The following is a 22,094-nucleotide window of genomic DNA, read 5'->3' as shown; positions in this document are numbered from 1 at the left end:
AAATAAAAACGCTGTAGTCTTAGGCCCTGTCCATACAGAAACGCTCTTTAGTGTAAATGCACGTTTTGCATCGTTTTGGCTGATCGTCCGAAAATCCGAAAATGCAGCCCTCACGTTTTTGTGTGGACAGCAAATCCACATACTTTCCATATCGTTGACGCCATCGCCCCACCCATCTACATCTAGCCTTCGACCTCTGAACCCCACGACATCTCATAACAACAACAACAACAACAATGGCAGACTACTGCTTGTGTTCTAGTTTCTTGCAACTTACTTGCCTTGTAAGTCGAGTGTGAGTCGCAGCAGCAGTTCGACCTCATTATCAGTCCACAGAAACACTTCTGGTTTCCTTGCACTAGCCATTTTCGTCTTCTTCTTGTTGTGTTCGTTTTTTCCGGCTATTGTCTGTTTGTATACAAGCGCGCAAGCTGTATGCACATGCTCCATCTCTTCTTCTCCGGTTTTGGTGAATTTCAAGCGCCACCTATAGGCGTGTAACATGAACAATACAGCGTTTTGAGTCTTTTTTTAGTGGATTGCAAATATTCTTGAAACGATGCCAAGGAAGACGGAGGAGGAAAAAAAAGATTGTTTTGGTAAATGTGGACAAGGCCTTAATGTTAAAACTGTTATTTCCTCACACTGTCGATCATTTTAGTTGATTTTATTTTCACTGCAATTCTTACATATTGCACCTTTAAGATTTACTCATCAGAAGTTGAAATATTCTCTCTTTTGTGTTTTCACCACCTATATTTAATTTGATTGATGACATGTTGTCTTTTCTGCAGTTCACTTATGTGAAAATATATACTTAAAAGTTTGTTTCTTGTCCTGATTATTATAAGACAATTAAATGCTGTTATTTGTGATACTGTAAAGTGTATATTTTAATAAAATAAAATAGTTTGGATACATGATTTTTGCTCTTATTTCTTTCTGACATCTTCGTAATAAGACATTCTACATCATCAGTGTCTCCGCTCACAATTGCCACATAGTCAAATATTTACAACCCTGACCGGAGGGGGAAAGAAAGGGGGAAAAAAGAGGGACACTGAACATTTTAATGGACATAATAAACTGGATGCCTGCCGTGGATAGGAAGTGCTGGGGAACACAGTGGCTACAGATGGAGTCGCTGTGCAAGTGAAAGGCAGCGAGGCTTCAAACTGGGCACCAGAGCCGGCTCCCTGCGGCTGGAATCCGCGTCCTCACTCCTCCATCCAACTCTGTATGAAGACCATCCGTCCTGGAGGAGACCTGGGACATTAGAGGATCAGACTCAGCTACAGAGGAGCGCTGGTGAGTGTGCGTTCTTACAACTTTTTTTTTATTTTTTTATCTTAACCAGGATAGGTCAGACTGATCGATCATTGATCTGTTCGCTTCCACGCGTAAAGGACGCTTTTAAAAGTTGTCCGACCATGTGCGGGGGTTTTTTTTGTGTGTGTGTGTGTGTGTGTGTGTGTGTGTGTGTGTGTGTGTGTGTGTGTGTGTGTGTGTGTGTTTGTGTTCATAATGTGCAGGATGTGGTGTTTGGTCGGATGCGATGGGCTGCGAGTGTGCGGTGGTAAACCGCGTTCCTCCGTTATCTGTAACTTAGCAACTGTCCCGCTGAATGACCGGTTGAACAAATCCTATTAACGACTCCGTTATTGAATGTGAGGGAGCTCAGCCTGCAACTCAGAGTGACCGCACACCACTTTCAGCCATTCATCAAGAGTGTTGTCGCGACTCGTGTTTGATCCTTTTTGTTTTTTTGTTTTTTTTAAGGAGACTCGTCGCCAGAGCTGTTGTTCATGCCTCGCTCCTCATCCGTGTATCACAGGTATGGATTTTGACACGCGCAAGTCCTCTCTGCGCAAGCGCGCCGCTGCGTCCCCTCCCTCTACCTGAGGGGAGCGCACCTGGATCCAACGAGACGGAAGTTCAGCGGACAGGAGGAAGAAGACAGAGCGAATCTTTTTTTTTTTTTTTTTTGTCTCCCCAGCTTCAAAAGTTTCTCTGGAGTTCAAGCCGACAAACGCAGGATCTCCAGCGACTGCAGGATGTCATTCACCGAGCCTCTCCAGGATTCGTCTCCTCTCACCTGAACCTGTAGCTCAGCGGCTCACGGTACGTGTTCTTTTCTGTCTTTCTGAAGGAATCCAGAGCGGTGGCTGCTTCGGTTATTTCATGCGCCGAATTCGAGGATGTGATTTTGTCGCGCAGCAGACAAAGCTTCGCGGGTGATTGTTTTCTTAGTTCAGAGGTGAAAAATGTCAAATTTGTTTTTTAAAAAGAGGTGCTATCAACGATGTGAATGTCGTGACGTGCCATGTAGTGAATCTTACTTCTGTCTCGGGGTGCGCTGTGTAGTTGTAGGGAAGGAATTTTAACCAGGAGCGAAAGGTCCTAATTGTTATGCCTAAATAAACAAACTCTCGTTGTTTTTATGACTGGATAAACAAGCGGATCTTATAGGACAACACAGTTTCATACTGTTTTACTTTGTTTATATTTGGCGGACCCTGCCACCTTTCTAGCCTCAAACTGTGTTCTGGGGACCTTATTTTCCTCTGATTCATTTATGGAAAGAATACATATGTCTGAGTTTGTATAATTACCTCATTGTTATTGTAATTCTGAGTTTGAATCTCTTCACCAAAACTACATAGTGCCCCTTTAAGTTTGATGGTTACAGTGATGCTTGTTGAACAAATCTGTATTTATTACAGCCTCATCTCCAGTCGAAAAGGATGACATCCCTCCGCAGAGTTCTCCGAAGGCGACTGCACCCAGTTAAACTGGCCGTAGTGGCCCTCGTCTTCGTCACATTCGTGTTCTTCATACAATGGGAGGTGGGGAGCCAAAGCCAACTGGAGGACCCCTGGCTGAAGGAGGTGGCGGTGAAGCGGGACACCATGCTGGGCATGGTGATGGGAGCTGTCAATAACTTCAGGGATGCCATGCCAAAGATGCAGATCAGAGCTCCTGTGCGTCAGCAGGACAGTGCAGACAGCGCGTCCTGTCCGCCGGGTCACTACACAGCCGCCGAGCTCAGGCCGGCTCTGGAGAGGCCGCCTCAGAACCCTCTCGCTCCCGGAGCAGCCGGGAAGCCTTTCCACACAGACTCGCTGAGCCCGGCAGAGCAGAAGGAGAAGGAGAGGGGTGAAGAAAAACACTGCTTCAACCTGTATGCCAGTGACCGCATCTCCCTGAGCAGAGACCTGGGCGCTGACACCAGACCTCCAGAGTATGTCAAGCTTTTTCACAAAAATGTACAAGAAAGCTCAAGGATAGCACGGTGCCAGTGAACAAACTCAACTAAATAATGTTCAGTTCTGATTTACAGACAGCATGTTATTGCACCATCTAGTGGGTGTGCAGGCAGCTTTGGTGCCGTACAAGAAGTACTCTGCTTTCCCCTAGATCTGCTCCATGACTCGATGTTCTGGCCCAGAATATAACTTAAAAATCCACCCACATAGATCACTGTAATATAGCCGGAGTATTACAAAACTGACTCTCTAACCCAAACACATTCATCATGTTTGCTTTTTGCAACTGATCCCAGGCAGAAACCCCAGAGATGATTGTTCTGACTGGGACTTTGTTTCAGCTTGCCTGCCCAGTCACTGTGGCCAGTTCAGAGAGAGTTGTGTTTGGCTAATTACAGTACATCCAAGTGCATGTAGGTCCAAGTACGTGTCAGTACATATTCAGTGCGTGACACAGACATAAAGCCCCGTGCATGTACTGGCTATCTTATTGGGCTGAATTACACAGTCTCTCCCGCTGTGATATGGCAGGTATTTCAAAGGCTGCCACACATGTGGTGTCACAGCTGAAACGGACACCCCACAGGGGAGAGTCTGCAGATGTAATAACTAGACCATTGTGCCACTCAGGAACTGTATAGGACAGTCACATCTTTGTGCTCTTTCTCCTTCTTCGCTGCAGATGCATTGAGCAAACCTTCAAGCGATGCCCCCCCTTGCCGACCACCAGCGTGATAATTGTGTTCCACAATGAGGCTTGGAGCACTCTGCTGAGGACAGTGTACAGTGTCCTCCACACCTCCCCTGCCATTCTCCTCAAGGAGATCATCCTGGTGGACGACGCCAGCGTGGATGGTGAGAATTCAATAAGGGGCCCTTCAGGACCGCCCTGCTCTCTTTTGGGTTCGATTTCACGCCGCATGTTGGGTGGGCAGCTGCGAAACGTGCAGAGAGGAGCAGCTCCCGCTCCTTCTGCGGGCCACGAGGCGGTTACAGCAGGAAGCGAGGCTGCTAGTGAATACTTTCCTAGGAGGAATTAGTACCAGAAATGAAGCGCACTAAAACATTTTTAAATAGGTCTGATGTGGGAGGGAAACATGATGCCGGAGAGGAGAGAGAGGTTTCAGGGAATTCAGTCTGTCAGTCTGAACTCAGGTATTTGTTGGGAGCCAGCCACAGATGGAGGTCTGCTGTAAAACAGCTCTCCCGAAGATGAAAGCAAGACAGCTTTGTCTTTTTGATCTGCTCGAGTCTTACTTTACAAACTGAGCACAGCAAATATAATCTTTTTTTAACTTTAGCAATAACTGCTTAAGATTATAGTAGCCGTGACTATAATTTTATGATTGATTGATTGTTTTAGTCATTTTTTGAGCGATAGTTTCATAATTTTTCTGGTTGAAGCTTCCTACACATGGAGATTTGCAGCTTTTTTTGTCATGTATGATCGAAAACAGTGTCGTTTGGTTTTGGATTGTTGGTTTGGACAAAATAAGTCATTTGAAGACATCACTTTATCCTCTCAGAAGTTGTGATGAGTGTTTTTCAAATATTTTGACATTTTCTAGACCAAATGACTTATTGACTAAAGCTACATTATGTAGAAACTGGCACTTTGTGAGATCCCCCCCCCTCCCCACACACACACAGACACACACAAAGTCTGAGTGCAACACTGCTGTTGCAAAAACAAATCTCAGGTCTGTAACAATATGTCATACGTTATGCAAGTCTTAACCACAAACTAAACTCATTGCATCACAACAGTGTTATGTGTTGAAAAAAGGTGGCGGAGCAGCTGAGACAGAGACACTATGTATTCTTTTACAAGACGCTGTACCATCAAAATGTTTTTAAAGTACCGTTACATAAAGTTTCTTTAATTGTGAGAACTATCGATGAGCTCATCTCTTGTGTCTTCTCAGATGTGCTGAAGGACGAGCTGGATGAGTATCTGAAGCAGCTGAACATCGTCCGTGTCGTCCGCCAGCGAGAAAGGAAAGGACTCATCACCGCTCGCCTTCTGGGTGCCGCTGTTGCCACCGGTGACACCCTCACCTTCCTGGACGCCCACTGTAAGTCAACACCGCTGACGTTACTCACATATTATAAATACCACTTGCATGCTCGCCACACCCTTTCTCACACACCCACAACTACAACCCAGTGGTTGCTTTTCCCTTGGCATGGCTTACCGTTCCAAAATAAGCCTCTAAGTGCTTATTGTTAAGAGACGTGTTGTGATGCAATGTTGGATCTGCGTGTGTCGACAGGTGAATGCTTTGATGGGTGGCTGGAGCCGCTGCTGGCCAGGATAGCTGAGAACTACACTGCAGTAGTGAGTCCTGATATCACCACCATTGATCTCAATACATTTGAGTTCATGAAACCGTCCCCGTATGGCCAGAACCACAACCGGGGCAACTTTGACTGGAGCCTCGCCTTCGGCTGGGAGAGTCTGCCAGATCATGAGAAACGAAGGAGGAAGGACGAAACATACCCCATCAAGTAATACATGATTGTAGATTATCAGGTTTTATAAAAAGTCTTGTATCTTGTGATTGGAAATCACAAATCACATTTCTCTGTAGGACTCCCACATTTGCTGGCGGGCTGTTCTCCATCTCTAAAGAATACTTCTACCATATCGGAAGCTATGATGAAAAAATGGAAATCTGGGGCGGTGAGAACATTGAGATGTCATTCAGGGTAAGCTGTCAGTATGCTGCCATTCAGGATGTGCAGCAGCTTATCTGTGTGTCAGAGCCCTTTCACCTGTTAATCATTCCTCTATCCAAACGGCTGTATGGGGCCTGTCTGCTGGCATGTCATTATGCATCTGTTCCTGCTGTCTCCCATTAACCTGCAGGTGTGGCAGTGCGGCGGACAGCTGGAGATCATCCCTTGCTCCATTGTCGGTCATGTTTTCCGCACCAAGAGCCCCCACACCTTTCCCAAGGGTACACAAGTGATCGCTCGTAACCAGGTGCGCCTGGCGGAGGTCTGGATGGACGACTACAAAGAGATCTTTTACCGTCGTAACCAGCAAGCTGCACAGCTGGCCAAAGATGTACGTACAGCTTCTGACCCTAAAGTACCTTATCCAACTAATGATTATTTTCATTGTCAGTTCATCCTTCCATCATTGTGTGCCTTTATGGTGCCTGTTCAAAAAAAATGCTCTGTTTTGTGTTGCAGAGATTTCTGCTAAACATAGCGAGCTAACTAGCTAGTCCCCAACAGTCCAAGGCTCCTGTGCTAGCAGTGCTAACACCAACACTGCCCCATTGCTCAGAGCTCAGAGTCCAGGCATACTCAAGTCAGCTAACAGGACCATTTGCTACAAGCTAACTAAGCTAACTGAGCTAACTAGCCAACAGCAGCTGCACTTGGCATGAGTTAGCATTTACTCTGGTGCTAAGCTGCCCACTAGCAAATTCAACACATTCTTAATTTTCATTGCCAAGTACACTGTGTAAACAAACTGACCTTAAAGGACAACACAGTTTCGTACTGTTCTACTTATGTGTGGCGGACCCTGCCTCCTTCCCAGCTTCAAACAGTGTTCTGGAGACCTTATTTCCCTCTGAGAACAGCTTGTTTATTCAGTTATAGAAAAAAAAATGAGTTTGTATTATTTCCTCAATAATATTGTGAATATAAAAATTATCAGGTTTAATTCATTCTCCAAAACTATATGTTGCCCTTATTTAAATTTTGAACATGTATCCAAACGCATGTCCAAATTGCACCAAATTTAACACTGCACTTCTCTGGCTACTAAGTAACACACTTGCCAAGTGTGAAGTAAATGGGATGAAGAGTTTTTGAGATATACAAATAACTAACAGACATATTCCTTGCTTTTTGGTTAGATGTGGTCCTTACATAGAAGGGTAAAGACACCAGAAAAAAAAAAACAAAAACTGATAAATCCACTATCGAAATAGTTGATTAATGAAAAAAAAATGGAACAACTAATTAATTATTAATTTCAGTTCTATTCATGTGTCTGTGTTACTTTCAAATGCAGCAAATCGCTCTCCACCCTCCTCTTTCACTCCCGCTTCTCATGGTCACACGTAAGTGTTTTTTAAGACCACTCATTATCTTCGCCTTCAGACAAGTTTGAGCAAATCCAGCTCGCACACAACCAGCATTAACTCTGATCATGGCTTACTTAACGGGCTCTGAAGGGGGAAGCATAGAATTACACTTACTTGGAGGAACACAGCATTGCACTATTATAATTCTCAGGGCACCCATCCTTTCGACATGGAGAGAAATAGACGAGCTGCTAGGGGCTGAAAGCTGTTAACCGACTGAGGGAAAAGGGGCCCGGAGGAAGTCTGCCCTGGTAAATGACAGGCTATCAGCATTTCCCCAACATGTGGTCCCGTAGGTGCCATAAACAGTCCCTTCAGGGCTCTACCTCACAGAGTGGGCCAGCCCTTTCCCGTTGGCTTCAAACAGACACGCTGTCGTCAACAGCTTCAAGGAATCCACTGTAGTAGCTATCAGTGTGCACTAGTGTGAGCAGCATCCTCGTCATTGTAGTAAGTGCTCTCATTATTCAAGAGCGTGAGGTGCCTGCAGATCTTCTTAAATGTGGCGCTACGCTTCAGTTTAAAAGGAACAGTGATGGAATACTTGTCGCGTTTTAATTTGTTTAACAGAGGAATCGTTAGAGCACTAGAATGCAGTCACTGACTTCAGGAAGGTAAAGTAATGATGACATTCAACCTTAAAACAGAAAAAAAGAGGAGTGTTCTTGTTGAGGCTTTGCGATGGAGTAATTTCTGTAATTGCAGGACAGTTCAGCGTGCGGCTCCATTGATGCTGTTGTTGACTGATCAGTGGGTCCAACAATTTGGTCCAGACTGAAATATCTCAGCAACTATTGTGTTCATTTTTTAGTTTTTATTTGCTTTATGAAGCCACCTTGATTCCTAATAAGTTTGATGGTACCCAGAATTTTCCTCCAGCATCCTCATGAAGTTGACATTTTAAGTCTTTTGTAAAATACATATATTGCCATGAATTTTGGTAGATATTTGCTCAACCCTCAGGATACATTCTAATCATTTACTCTAGTGCCACCATGAGATCAGATTTTATATTTTGTCCAGTATGTCAGTTAAAGGTGCAATGTGTAAGACTTTTAGTTGTAATCATTCCGAAATTAACTACAATTATCAGCAGACTGTGGGAAAAAAACAACAGTTTTAAAGTTATGACATCTTTGTATTTTGTTTCAGGGATATATATTGAAGATAGCATGCTAACCAGCTTGCCCCCACCCAGTCCAAAGGTCCTGTGCTAGTATTGTAAACTCCCAACACTCCCCTGGTGCTCCAAGCTCCCCGTTAAGACCACTACATGAATGGCTAATAGTGTTACAAGTAGCAGCTACAGTTGGCAGCAGTTAGTGGCTACTTTGCTTATATGCTCCTATAACTTAATAGTTACACACAAAGCATTTATTGCTCAAAGTATTGTTTTTAAGTCCCTTGTCATTTGTTTTCTTGACATCTGAGTGAGGCAAACTGTTATAGAAGGATTTGGTGAAACACTGTTTGGGCCTTCACATCCTTTCTGACGAGACCCGATTTCATATCTGACAGTGTTTTGTCAGCATAAAAAGAGCATATCTGAATTCAAAAGTCAAGAGCATACCCGTCTAACAGAGCTGCTTTGCTCTTCTGCATGCCACTGTTTTACCAGAGGGACTTTGGAGACATCTCCAGACGCGTGGACCTCCGTGAACAACTGCAGTGCAAGAGCTTCTCGTGGTATTTGAAGAACGTTTATCCAGAAGTCTTCATGCCTGATCTCAACCCACTCCGCTTTGGCTCGGTAAGATCACACACGCCCCACCGCCCGCTCTTTTTCTCTTTCCAAAACCTCAGAGCTCTGTCTAGCCACTGTGGGTTTCCACTTAGGATCTCCAGAGGGCACTGAGCAGTTCCAATCTGACACCGCTGAAAGCACTCCAGAGACGAAAGTTGTTTGAACAGCTTGCACTGGATGTTGGTTTTTCATTTTGTTTCCTTTCACTGCTTTTTCGACTTCCCCCCTCTTTTTCTGTAGGTGAAAAATGTCGGCAAAGACTCTTGTCTGGATGCTGGAGAGAACAATGAGGGAGGGAAACAGCTGATCATGTATCCATGTCACGGACTAGGAGGAAACCAGGTCAGTTGGAAAATGCACCTTTTGATCCTGGATTTACTGAAGTATGATTCATTTTAAAGGTGCAATATGTATGACTTGACCAGCTGTAAAACTGATATTTAAAACAAATGGGGGGCACCAGAGTAACCACTAACTGCTGCTAACTGTAGATTTCGATAGCTTGGTTAGCCGTGCAGCTAGCAACCTTGGAGCATCGAGGGAGTGTTGTTTGCATTGTTTACACATCGTGCCACAGGAGCTTCAGAAAGGTGGAAGGAGGAGGTTTTCATGACCAGGCTAGCTGGTTAGCATGCTAACTTCAGTAGATATCTTTGCAACACAATAATTAGACGTCAAAACCATGACGTCAAAATTGTTATTTCCTCAAGTTCTAATTATAATTCAAGTTACATGTTAATGTTTTAAAATACCATTCTTACATATTGCACCTATTTAAAAAACGGTGTCTGATGGCATTTCTTTCCTGTCTCCTCTGCTGTAGTATTTCGAGCTCTCCACACATCACGAGATTAGACACAACATTCAGAAGGAGCTATGTTTGCACGGGGCAGAGGGGGCTGTGAAGCTGGAGGACTGCCAGTATAAAGGCAGGAACACATTCGTAGGAACAGAGCAAAAATGGGAGCTGAAGGATGTGAGTTTGGTCTTTTGGATTCTCTGGGCTTTCATGTGTGATTTCAGATACCCGTGTTGTCTTTTATTGAAGAATAATTTCACCCAAAAATGAAAATTCAGTCACTGCCTTGTCACCCTTGTGCCAGTGGAGATTTTAAAATGTAAAAAAGCAGTGTACAGAAGAACATAAAAGGGCTCCGTACAACTCAACAGGTATAATCCAGGTCTCCAGAAGCTCCAGGTTCCCAAATGGATTTGATTTTTATGTTAAGTCTCAATCTACTTCAGCTGTTTAGGAGAATGCTGCAGCACTGCTTTGCCGTGAAGCTCCAGAAATGTTTTGTGGACTACGAAACTTCCTCCAACTTTCCTCCTGTGTAGTGGTAGATTGACTGAATGTAAATTTTTGGGTGAACGTGTCCCTTAATCAATTAGTCGTCTACAAATTTTGAGAAAATGTTGAAATGATGTAAATCAGTGTTTCAAAAAGCCCCACAAATGTCTCATTTTGTCCACAAGTCAAATATATTCCACTGACTGTCAAAGAGGAGTATAGAAACCAGAAAAATGTCATATTTGGGTGAATTTATCCTTTATGGCAAATAATGCTTTTCTCTTCTGTTCTTATAGAACCAGCTACTCTACATCCCCGGATGGAACATGTGTCTGAGCGCCCGTCATGAGCATCCCTTCCTGGCCCCCTGCAACCCCGCAGACAGATACCAGCTCTGGTCCTTCATCTGAGTCCGAGCTACCACTTCACAAGCTAGCCACTCCGTATGAGTGGGCATACTAGGAAATGAGTTTACTATACTGTATGCAGTTAAAAGGCAGTTTTCTTTAGACTATTGACATTGAGTTTTAATTTATTTTTATACATAGAAGAACTGAACTGAACTGCTGCTGCTGGGAAGTTTGGACTATGAGGAGAAACCACAGTGTGCCTCTGCTGGAGGGAAGCATTGAAACGATGCTCGCCAATCAGACTGTGAACTGAGCTTCTTGGAAACGATGAAGATGCACCGCGTTCTGGCGAGTGCCTCCTTTGTGTTTGAGATGTTTTCACTACGCCGACTCTTCACAACCAACACATGCAGTATTGGATATATAAAGCCAACAATGAACTTTTTTTTTTTTTCCAGCAAGAATAAAAAATACAGCCGATCATGTATGCGATAAGTTCGCACAGAAATATTATAAATAAGGCTATTATGCACCAAAGTGAGTGAAAGTGACGACCTGAAACACACAAGAATGATGTGCATTGTCCCTTTTTAATGCAAAACCGTCTGGTGCCTTAGATTTTATTTTATACAGGGTGGGTGGAGTGGTGGAGGGATGGGTGATGGTGTGGTGGCATTGTGGTTGCAGTTGATGCAGAATAATGGCTTCTACAGTCTTGTGATCAGAAGAAAGAATTATTTCACTTTTTTTTTAGGTCAAATTCAAAAACCTTTTTTTAAGCTATGTTAGCTACAGACCACTCCTCTTAAAATAATGTAATCCAATGGAAATAACCTGCAATAAATTCAGCCTTCATGAAGATTGTAGTACCTTTAGTACCTTTGTGCCTGTTTAGGGAGATGTCCATTCAACTCCATGGTTATTTCGTGGGCTTCAGTTGTGTTTTTATTAATAGATCAAATAGGCAAAAAAAATTAATATCACGATATTGTTTCGCCCACTTATCGTGATAGACGATAGTATTGTTGCTCGTCTCGCAGAGTGAGCTGCGCTGTGTCATGGACTCTGTGGTAACACCACAGACATATAACCTCATTCAAATCCCTTGGCTCGTCAGTTTCTCCTGCTTTAAACCCCCCAAATATTGCCATATTGGGGAGCTGGCATTCATCTTAGAAAGTCATCCATGTCTGTACATTAGAACATTGTGCGTATGTCACTTACTCAGATATGGTCATGCATTGCCTCTGCTGCCATCAAAGCTCTGCCTGCATTTTTTTTTCAAAATAAAAGCCTGAAGGTGCTGTAACAGCTGTTTAATAGTCGATAATGTGAGAAATATCGAATATGTGGCAAATATCGCAATACTTGCTAATGACGATAACTAATTAATACAAACACCTTTCACTACAATGGAATTAAAAAAAAATGAACACATAAACCTTCATGAGCACAGGATTTACTGCAGGACTGCTAATTAAGACTACTTTTTGTTAAGTGTACCTAATAAACTGGCAACTGAGTGCCGAGACATGAATTTTGGATGTGCTGGTGAGCTAAATATGAATTACATGGTTCAGACTTCTCATCTCAAGTGCTAAAGACAGAAGTGACACTTGTTTTATTGATTAAAATGCTGTTTTTTTTCTTTCCCTGCTGTAAATATTTTGTTGGCAACATTAATTCCTGACTGATTTAAGACAAATCATGTAATTGCAGCAGTGTTAACCTGTTTTATTTCAGTTGTCATGCTTTTGTGTTCCATCAAACGGGAGTTTTAATGTAAAATCAATGCACCGAAGGAACTCTTATTTGTTAAACCTTTGCCTGAAACTCTGCCTCTACATCTTAACAGGAGTCCACAAGTGAATTTCTGGTGCAGGCACTAGTGTTGAGGTGGCTGTGGAATATTGTAAACGACTGGACGAGGAACAGACCGAATTTGTGCGTTTGTCTTCAATGGAAACTTTCTGTTGTTGGTATTAAGAGGTCTTGTTTGTTAGGTCAATAAATTCAGTTGGATAGTACTGAGACACTCTGTCATTACTCCCTGTGAGCTGCAGAGGGCGCTTTGCACCAAGAAATCACCGATGAGCACAGCGTGGACTAACATTTTGAATTAGATTTATTTCAAAACCATGTTAAAAATGAAACAACCAATAATAAAATTGGCTCTATCTACAGTTGAAAAAAAAAACATTGAAACACAATGAAAAAAATCTGTACCATTTTGTGCAAAACGTATGCATTTCACAGAATAAGAAAGAGAACAAAACAAAATCAGGCACATGAAGCTTTTACAACTCACAACCAGCATGAAACAAAAGTCATTTTTTTAAGATAGTGAATCAATTTACTCAATACAGACTTTTAGTAAACCACAATAAATACACATTTCAATATATAATTCATAATAAATACTGGAAATCAAAATTAAACACAGGATCTCTTAAACTGGATGCGGTGTCGTTGTATCTAAGCCTTCTCACACTGTACGCTTTGGCACAATTAATATGCACTGTAGGCCATGGTGATGCCACTGATTGCCTGAAAGCAGTCTGTACACTTCCTTTGTACTGTCGAAGTGGCGTGAGAGGTCCCAGCTACTCCGCAGTCACACACATAAGACTCCAGTGCTGACCCTTGTGACGATTAAATATGGGCAGATATTTGCAAGCTTGGGAGAGGGACAAATATCTGAACTCATGCAGGAGCAGAGAGCTCAAGGTAAAGAATTCAGCATCGTACTACAGTTATGCTATTCACTCAATTGTTGCAGTGTCTATAGCAGTCATTTTAATGTCCTTTTGTTGTGAGAAGGTTGTTTAAAGATTTTTTTTTTTTTTAAATCCTATCATCTTGTTTAGTTATTTTCAATGGCTCATGGGACTCAAGAGTTGTATTGTGTGGCTATTAAATACTGATATGACTCATGTTTGATAGTAAGCTTTGATTGTCAACCTTGAACATTTGTTTCCCCCCATAAACAGTTATTAAAAACAGTGGCTTCTTTGTTTTCTTGTTTTATCAAAGCAATGGTGCTTGGAGTACAATATTAAGTACCATGACAGTCAATTAAGGGTCGGCTCAGTCCACTTTACTGAGGATTTTCTCTAAAATAGAATGTGTATTAAAAAAAAACCCTGTGCACTATTGCACTAAACACTTCAATAAAACAAACTGACATCATTCTTGGATCCACATAAATAAACATTTCAGTATATTAGATGAATGAAGCTTAAACACAAATCTGGTAACCAGTTAGTCAGTTAAAGGTGCAATTTGTAAGAACTGGCCACTTGTCCATATTCATACTCCGAACCAATAGAGTGCAGCATATCACAGAGTAACCACTAAAAGCTGTTAAGTGTATCTGCCATTAGGTAGTTACCTCAGTTAGCCGTACAGCTGGCAGTCTGGACTCTGAGTGTTAACACTGCCAGCACAGGATTTTTGGACTGTGACGAGCCATGGTTAGCTGAATAGCATGCTAACTTCAGTAGATATCTCTGCAATGACACATTGAACCCTGACGCTATCCCCAACATCAGATTTTGTTGCCAATTTTAATGTCTTTATCAAAAATTCTCACATATTGCACCTTCAAGTACTGACACATGAAAGGTGCAGTACGTAAAAGTTGGCCACCTGTTGAATTCATACTCCCAACAAATAGGAGTAGCATGTCACCAGAGTGACTGCTAACCACTGCTAACTGTTCTCGAATTATACATCCTGGACTGTAATAACTATTAGCCTGTTAGCTCAATTAACCCTGCAGCTAACCATGCTACCAGGGGTGTCTTGATGTTTACGTCACTAGCACACAAGCTTTGGACCGTTGGGAGAAAGAGGTCTTCAGGACCAGGGCTATCTTGTTAGCATGCTAACTTTAGTAGATATCTTTGCAACACAATGCATAAGTGCCAAAACTGTTATTTCCTCACATTGTGTTTATATTTTCTGTTCATTTTTGAATGTTTCAAACTAAAATTCTTACATATTGCACCTTTAATTTGTGTCAATAGTTTGTCTCCAGTAATTACATGGACCCTGGTTACTGATGGTTTCTGATCTGATCTGTTCTTCTCATACTTTTGGAGATATGTCAAAGTGCTTCTTTATTAATATCCCTGTATCAATAAAACACTTCCAAGAACAAATCTTCATTTGTGGTGACACCCGCAAATCAAGTTATTCTAAGAAGTGCGCAGTAGAGGACAAAAGAAGGGGCCGTACTTTTCCATCAGATAAACCAACTGCATGCCACTGGACCCCCACACGTCAGTGCAAAAGGCTGTGAATTGATTTCTGACATTATATGCTACCGATATTCTAAACATACAAATAAGAATTCAGGCTTTTTCATGCTTTTCAAAATCATAGAAAAGCATAGAATAGTGACAAAAGAAGGATGTATACAACACATTTTCATATAAAACAATGGCAATTTTTTCCCCCTTAATGTTAACGAGATTCCCCCCCAAAAACAGCATGCGTATTGTTATCAAAACATTTACAATATAGAAGTATACACATAATTCAGAAACAATAAATAAACTGACAATAAACTTTTTTTTTTGCACATTTGACACATACAGTAGACATAGAAAAGTCCCATCTACAGTACAATATCTGCGTAAAACTAGAACTTTACATCTGAAATTACAAGATACATTGCACAGCATGACGTAACTGATGTTTCATGTGTTTTTTTAACTGATCCATCTTGCAGTGAAGCAGCGGAGCGAATAAGTCCTCGAAAAACATTTTCCACCATGAACCTATGGCTTTATAGTTACAGATGTGAATGAACCACGGTGCTGTAAATTGCTTTGAAATTTAAGGTCAGATGATGCAAAAAGGCCATGATTATGATCCCTTAAAATGCCGCTTGGCCAGGCTCAAGTTAAGACATGATAACAGAAGAAAGAACACTTCAAAAGTTGAGACCCACTAAATGGCTGCGACTTCGGGGCAATGGTCTGGTAAAGGGAGGTTCTTAGTGTTGTTTGCTAGCAAGGTCAGGTCAGAATGTCCACTAACGCTGGACTCTTGCTGTGGCTGTTCAGCGGTCACGCACGAGTTGTAGGAACTCTGCGTGTTATTGTTCAGGTAGTTTTGAAACTGCGTCTGCGCCTGGTTGTCCGGCTGCTCCACAAACGCTGCTTTCAACAACACCTTCTCCTGATCAGGTGTGTAGCAGGTCAGCGGGGTGGCAGTAGTGCCATTGGTGAGAGCTAAATGGTGATTAGCTGCGTATTGCTCCTCGGCCTGATTCGAGTAGTCTGTGTACTGCTCAGCAGTCAGGTTGAAGGGTCCTTGGGCCGCGCTGCCGTTGGTTGTTCTGACTGGATCCTGGAATGCTAAGGCTTCCCCGTAGGGTTTACTTGGTTGACTGGTTTGGCCATTAGAGACGGCACTGGAGCTCCCCAGCTGATAGTACTCAGCCGAAGAGGAGTTCATTAAGTAAGTGTTTCCGTTCATGTGGTTATCATGCGCCACGGAGCCATCGCTGTAGCACAGCACAGAGGACAACGGCACCACCTCAGTGTGAGACGCTGGCGGGCTCGTCATGTCATCCTGAAAGCGCTCAGGCTTTTCTTCGTCTTCATCGTCCTCCTCGTCTTCAGAGTCGCTGTTGGCTAGGCTCTGCGTGCTGGAGTCGGAGAGGCCGCTGCAAACGCTGCTACTATCCTCCTCATCCTCGTCGTCATCTTCATTCTCCTCTTCCTCTTCCTCCTCCTCGTCGTCTTCGTCCTCTTCCTCCTCGTCATCGTCAAGCGTCTCCTCCATATCGTCCGAAGCCTGCAGGTGCATGCTGGCCGTCTGCGGGACGGCGTCTGACAGAGAGTACTCCAACCGGTGCTGGGACTGAACGAGAGGGTTTCCGCTTCCCAGGTCGTTAGTCTCGCCACGGTAACCGTTGGTTGGAGATGCCTGCTGCTGCTCACGACTCTTCTCCAGCTCGAGCTTCATTATGGTGTGCAAGAAATGGGTCCGAACACGGATGGGATTGAACTCCACTCGGCCGGTTGAATTGCTGCAGCCCTCTTTTGTGCAGCCACATGGAAATGACATGCGGTCCACCTAAGGAAAACATCATATTTAGTGTGCGATTCACTGGATGATAAGATGTGAAACTCTTTCCCATGTTGTACAAAGTGAGATTCCCATGTCTTTGTGATTATAAAGCAGGTCAAGGTGCTATTAAGACACTGTGAAAGTATCAAAATGCCTAATATTTGGGGACATGCACACAGCTCGTATTCAGTAACTGTGTCTTTAAATGATGTTGTGATGACATAACTTTCCAGGCACCTCCCTTAGCCACGCCCCCAGCACAATCTGTCGTCTGAACCTTTTGTTGTTGTTGTTTCAACGGCATTAACATCTACAACTATTTGTATGGAGGCGATTTACAACAGGTCCAACCGGGACTCTGATCTGGATCATATTCATAGAGAAAATATTTGTGGTTCTCCCTCAAGCTGCTCTGTCTGAACTCTCAGTAATTTTTCTGAGTTTCTAAGGTTCCTGATGGACAGATATCTTTACTTGTTGCCTTAGTTACAAGCATCCCTCTGGTGCTCTGAACTCCCAGCCTTTGTAGAATCAGGACTACAGCTAACTGAGTTAACTAGCTAACCACAGCTGCTTGATTGCCAAGTAAAGCCGTCTTCCAATCAGCAAACTCCTTATACTTCTAGTTAGTTCTCTAGTGAGTTCTCTTCGTAAAATAGGATAAGGAATCAGGAAGTGGTGAAATGATAACGTCTGAGCTTCCCACCCTGATCATTATGTCAGGAAAATGGTAGTTGTGTAAATATGGTCTTTTGCCCTTTGAGCAGGCCTCTAGAAGTTTGTTCGATTAGAGTGAGCTTTTGGGGAGGGGGGCATGAAACAGACAGGAGCTAAAACAGTTTGTTTCCCCAGAATACAAAATATAGAGCTAGAAATAAGTATAATGGATCCCCTTTAACGTACCTTACCAGTCATTAATCCTCCTCTTTAAATGTACAGTCTGTTTTTCTGTTTACAGCCCACAGGCTAAAAGTGAAACACATGCATGTCCTGGGATTTACCTGGCACTTGATCCCTGCGATGCTGCAGGCACAGGTCTCCGGGTCACAGAAGACGCGGCAGTCACAGCCGCAGTCCTCTCTGGACATCCGGATAGCCCTCAGCTCGTGTTTCTCTTCCACGTCAATCTTCTTCACCCCAGAGGAGCGCAGCAGTGCCCTTCGCTTCTTAGTGGTAAGAGGCTGCAGGAAGAAGTACTCGTCCACCTCTGTGTTGTCCAGATCGATGTCATCGTCGGAGATGTCCTCCGCCGTGAGCGTGTTGGCCTCTTCAGACTCCACGGTGCCGTTTTTAGTCAGCTGAATACAAGAGGGAAACACATTTTTACAGGGAACCAAATCTTCCAGGCCTTTAAAATTCCTACTACTGGCATCTGTTAAAAGACGATATGTTATGCAATCCTTCACAGATTATCTACCTTGAGTTTGATTGAGTTGAGTTTCTCCTCCTTCAGGTGATCTCGGAGCATGTCTCTGTGGATCCTCTCCTGCTCCAGGGCAAATTCACCCAGTGAGTACTGCCTGATCCAGCTGTGCCTGTTGGACATGCCCAGCGTGCTGCCTCCCTGGCTGGGCACGCTGGTGAAGCCCTGCCGCCGGCTGAAGTAGTACACTGTCACATTCTCAAAATGCACCCTTCGTGTCCTCAGGCGCTTCTCTCTCTTCAAGATTGAGTCAGCTGCAAAGGGAAAAGAGGGAACCGTGGCATGTAAACTCTTTTTCTTCACATGTCACGTTGGTTGTACACAGTTTTGACAATTCCTTAGTCCATTGTGGAAAGAATTAAGTCAAGAACACATTATTCTTATCATTTATACGTTCTTTCATGTTGGAGTACAACTGTTTCATAGCCATGTAAAGCCTGTTAAGATAAGTGACGTCTTTATGGCAAAATGTGGGACACGCTAGCAGAAAGCATTGTCCTCAAACGCCTGGAATATGAGGGATTCTTTCCTCGCCAGCTTTGCAGCGAGCTCCCTCTACATATCTTAGCTCAGCTTTGTAGGGAAGGATTTCATCACAGCTCTGCATGCGAGTCCTCGGTGTGTCTTTTTAAGGAGCGCTCTTACGAGAGGGAGGGGCAGAGAGGAGGGCAACGGTGGAGCATAAATAATCCCCTGCCTGGCCCGGAGATGAAGAGCGCTGGTTCACGGAAGCAGCGTTCCCAGCATTCACCCCTCCGTATCAGACAGACAGGACAAATAGGAACCATCTGGTTCAGACAGCTAGCCACACCACACAAGAGGGACAATGCGCTTCTTTTGCAGATGAAGAGCTGTCAGACCGGAGCATGAGACGAGCTTCATTAAGAAATGCAAACAGCTATCAGCCTGATTTTTTAAGTGTCAAAACAGCAGAACAGATGTTAAGGTCTATGTAAACAGCCTTTTTTTTTTTTTTGAGAAAAAATTTTTTCTGAGATTCAGACAAAACAAACACATTACAGGTGTTTTTTTTCTCTCTCCTCCCTCCAACACAACAGTGTGGGGTGTCAAACCAATCAGGACTTAATTGTCTCATCTCTGTGCCGAGGCAGTCAATCACTATACAGTCACATGTCTCTTCACAGGAGAGGCGTCTTCACGTTGCGCTAGCTCCCTCGTTTGCTTGTTTCTCCACCAGCAGCTGCAGCTGACACAGAGGCCACGCTCAGCCCCTCTGGGGGAGTCAGCACCCTACTTATGTCTGGCTGCAGGGAGGGGGGGGGGCACCCTGTCACCCATCTGCGTGTCATTCACACACACGAATAACATCGTAGTGAAATCATCAAAACGCACATTCAGTGTGCATGCTCACAAACCACACACGCTTGTCCAAACGTGACCCCTCTCTTTGCTCCTTTTACGAGAATTTGTATTACTGAGATTTTCTTTTGGCACAGAGTATCCGGAAGCTTTCATAATCCCCCTCCCCTGAAAGATTAATAAGCTACAACTGTGTTATCTATTTCGTTCACGGTCTGTCTCATCTTTTTTCATATTAAGATTCACACACGTGCGCCGTGTTATTTATTAGTCATGACTTCGGTGTCCTTTTCAACCCCGCTGAGGAGACTCGTCTCTTCTGGCTGGTTTATCTTCCATTCAGACTGAATTCTTTAATACAAAGTCGAGTGTGAGCTGAGGTGCTGAGGTCTAAGAAGTGTGGAATCTCTCAGCAGCAGAGCATGCTCGAAGCATTTGTAAAAATCTTTACTTGTATGGCACCTTGACATAAAAAGTCATATATAACAAAATACTTTACAGATTAGACAATTAAAATGACATCTCCAACTGTTTTGATTATTGTTTAGTCATCCGAGTAATTGAGCAAAGAGCATCTGATGGTTTCGTCTTCCTTAATGCAAAGATGTGTTGCTTTTCTCTGTTTTTGAATAATTATAATTTGAATATTTTTAAGGTGGGTCAGACAAACCTCAACATTTAAAGACCTTAGGCTCGAGGAAAATGTGACGGGCATTTCCCACTGCTAGACATTTTACAGAACGAGTGGTTAACCAGGGGATCCACCAGGGATCATGAGGTTATGTCTTTTGTTAATCCAAACATGATTTTCTCAGTTTAAAGACAATAATTCAGTGTTCTTAGAGAGTGGTACATTTCCATGTACAGTACCAACAGTGTTGCACACTCGCAGCTTGAGCCTGCATCAGCTCATTGTTCTGGCTCGGCCTTTACACTGACGCTGTTCCTAATGAGGGAGGCTGCCTGCACATCCTTCTCCTTTATTACAGCGTGAGACTCTGGGCATCGCTCAGCCTCCTCTCCTCTCCCCTGCACAGCCTTGACTGTAAATTCACGTTATCAACAGACGTGCAGATCCGTTTTCTTTGACCTGCACTGATTGTGCGCTACAGAAAAATCCGCCTGTTGTTCTTGTCTTGATTAGAAAAACCCCTCTCAGTGCTTCAGCTCTGTTTTCCTCGAGATGGAATGATGACATCAATCTTACTGTCAATAGCGCACGTTAGCCACACCGGGCGGGGTGGATGAAATTTAAAAGGCGCAGGCACTCACGGGTGAAAGGGCCCGAGGCGGAGGGGTTGACACTGTCACTGCTATCCCCGCTCTCACTGCAGGAGACCTCATCATCAGACTCCCGCAAGGAAGAGCACGGGGAGGAGGAGGCTTCCACCTCCTCAAATTTCCTCTTCAGTATTCCGCTCATGGCCCGCCGCATCTGCACCTGAAACCCAAAGACAGCAGAGGGGCCAGACATTATTTAATATCCAGTTTAGGGCCTTCATAATCCTCAGTACACTCAATTAGCAATGAGACCCAGACTCCCTCCCCCTCCTCCCTCCTCCTCCTACCTCCCCTCACACACACACACACACACACACACACACACAGCCACTCCTGCCGCTATCCCGGCTCCCAGGGGCTCCCTGAGCGATTGATCACCTTGGCACAAAGGAGCTGAGATGGAAGGAGAAAGCTGCTAATTACATACTACTTCTGCTTTACAGGAAGTTCATTCTGCTGTGTTTGATTGAGAGGCTGGAGGAAAACAGAGACATGAGCAACGCTGCTTCTGGTCAGGGTGAAAACGTGCAAGAATTATGTGATTGCATTTATTTGCTTTCAAAAACAACATCCACTGGATTGAAGTGTAAATTACTGCACATTATATGGAAGAAAACATCTCATAAAAATACCTTAATGCAACAAATTTAGGAGGAAATGTATATTTACACTGGTGCATTCTGCGCATGACACAACGTGACCTGTACATAGCACACACACCGTGCAGAGCTAAAGGAAGAATAGGTGAAGCTGCTGACAGTGACATCCTGTGTGTCTGTTATGAGCTTCTGTTCGGGCAGAAGCTTCCTACAGAAAATGAATGAAATCAATGAAGCCACAGTCACTGCAAGGGATGGGATGATAAAAGATTTTATGGCAGATCATGATAAAGAACACTCAGATTGATCACGGTGAAATTTAATTATTGGGATTATTGTCGTCATTCCTGTGAGGATATCACATGAATGACTTGAAAAAGATGTCTAGCTCGCTGACGTTCAGACCTTTTATTGGTTTACAAATGTATTTTTAACTGCCTAAACCTTTTACTGCTGCTGAAGGCATGACTTGCACATTGTATCCCCCACAAAAATGTGTTGAATACTAAGGATTCCAAACTAAAAATGACAGGGAGATGTGTTTACCACCATTTATTCATCCTTTATTTGTGTAGGAAGACATCATGATCGTGATGTCGGACAGGATGATCATGACATGAGATTAGCATA

General features: G+C 43.5%; 2 protein-coding genes across 11 annotated transcripts in view; one reads left to right on the top strand and one right to left on the bottom strand.

The window, feature by feature from the left end:
- The first annotated feature begins 1,598 nt into the window (after positions 1-1,598).
- On the top strand, positions 1,599-12,243 carry galnt3 (UDP-N-acetyl-alpha-D-galactosamine:polypeptide N-acetylgalactosaminyltransferase 3 (GalNAc-T3)). 2 transcript variants are annotated; one of them, XM_037108673.1, is made up of 12 exons: positions 1,599-1,667; positions 1,780-2,121; positions 2,724-3,241; positions 3,949-4,121; positions 5,192-5,341; positions 5,540-5,774; positions 5,858-5,975; positions 6,136-6,336; positions 8,991-9,122; positions 9,357-9,458; positions 9,940-10,092; positions 10,704-12,243. In XM_037108673.1, the coding sequence occupies exons 3-12, from the start codon at positions 2,745-2,747 to the stop codon at positions 10,815-10,817; spliced, it is 1,875 nt and encodes a 624-aa protein (XP_036964568.1). In that variant the 5' UTR covers positions 1,599-1,667; positions 1,780-2,121; positions 2,724-2,744; the 3' UTR covers positions 10,818-12,243. The 2 variants fall into 2 exon arrangements, with proteins under 2 accessions (XP_036964568.1, XP_036964569.1); XM_037108674.1 differs by lacking the exon at positions 1,599-1,667 and having other exon boundaries at positions 1,778-1,834; positions 1,997-2,121.
- A 625-nt stretch (positions 12,244-12,868) lies between these two features.
- csrnp3 (cysteine-serine-rich nuclear protein 3) overlaps positions 12,869-22,094 on the bottom strand; it is a 29,519-nt gene continuing 20,293 nt past the window's right edge. For 4 of the 9 annotated variants that reach the window (XM_037108665.1, XM_037108663.1, XM_037108664.1 and 1 more), the window contains 4 exons: positions 20,857-21,025; positions 18,259-18,518; positions 17,843-18,139; positions 12,869-16,847 (listed from right to left, as the gene is read on the bottom strand). In XM_037108665.1, the coding sequence (XP_036964560.1) occupies positions 15,714-16,847; positions 17,843-18,139; positions 18,259-18,518; positions 20,857-21,025 (1,860 nt within the window). In that variant the 3' untranslated portion in view covers positions 12,869-15,713. The remainder of the gene's footprint in view (positions 16,848-17,842; positions 18,140-18,258; positions 18,519-20,856; positions 21,026-22,094) is intronic. The other 5 variants (XM_037108668.1, XM_037108670.1, XM_037108671.1 and 2 more) reach the window with 3 other exon arrangements.

The sequence above is a fragment of the Acanthopagrus latus genome, chromosome 9 (assembly GCF_904848185.1).
Source record: "Acanthopagrus latus isolate v.2019 chromosome 9, fAcaLat1.1, whole genome shotgun sequence".
In the NCBI taxonomy this organism is placed as follows: Eukaryota; Metazoa; Chordata; class Actinopteri; order Spariformes; family Sparidae; genus Acanthopagrus; species Acanthopagrus latus.
Note: the sequence above shows the minus strand (reverse complement) of the source record. Positions and strands in the feature narration are given on the sequence as shown.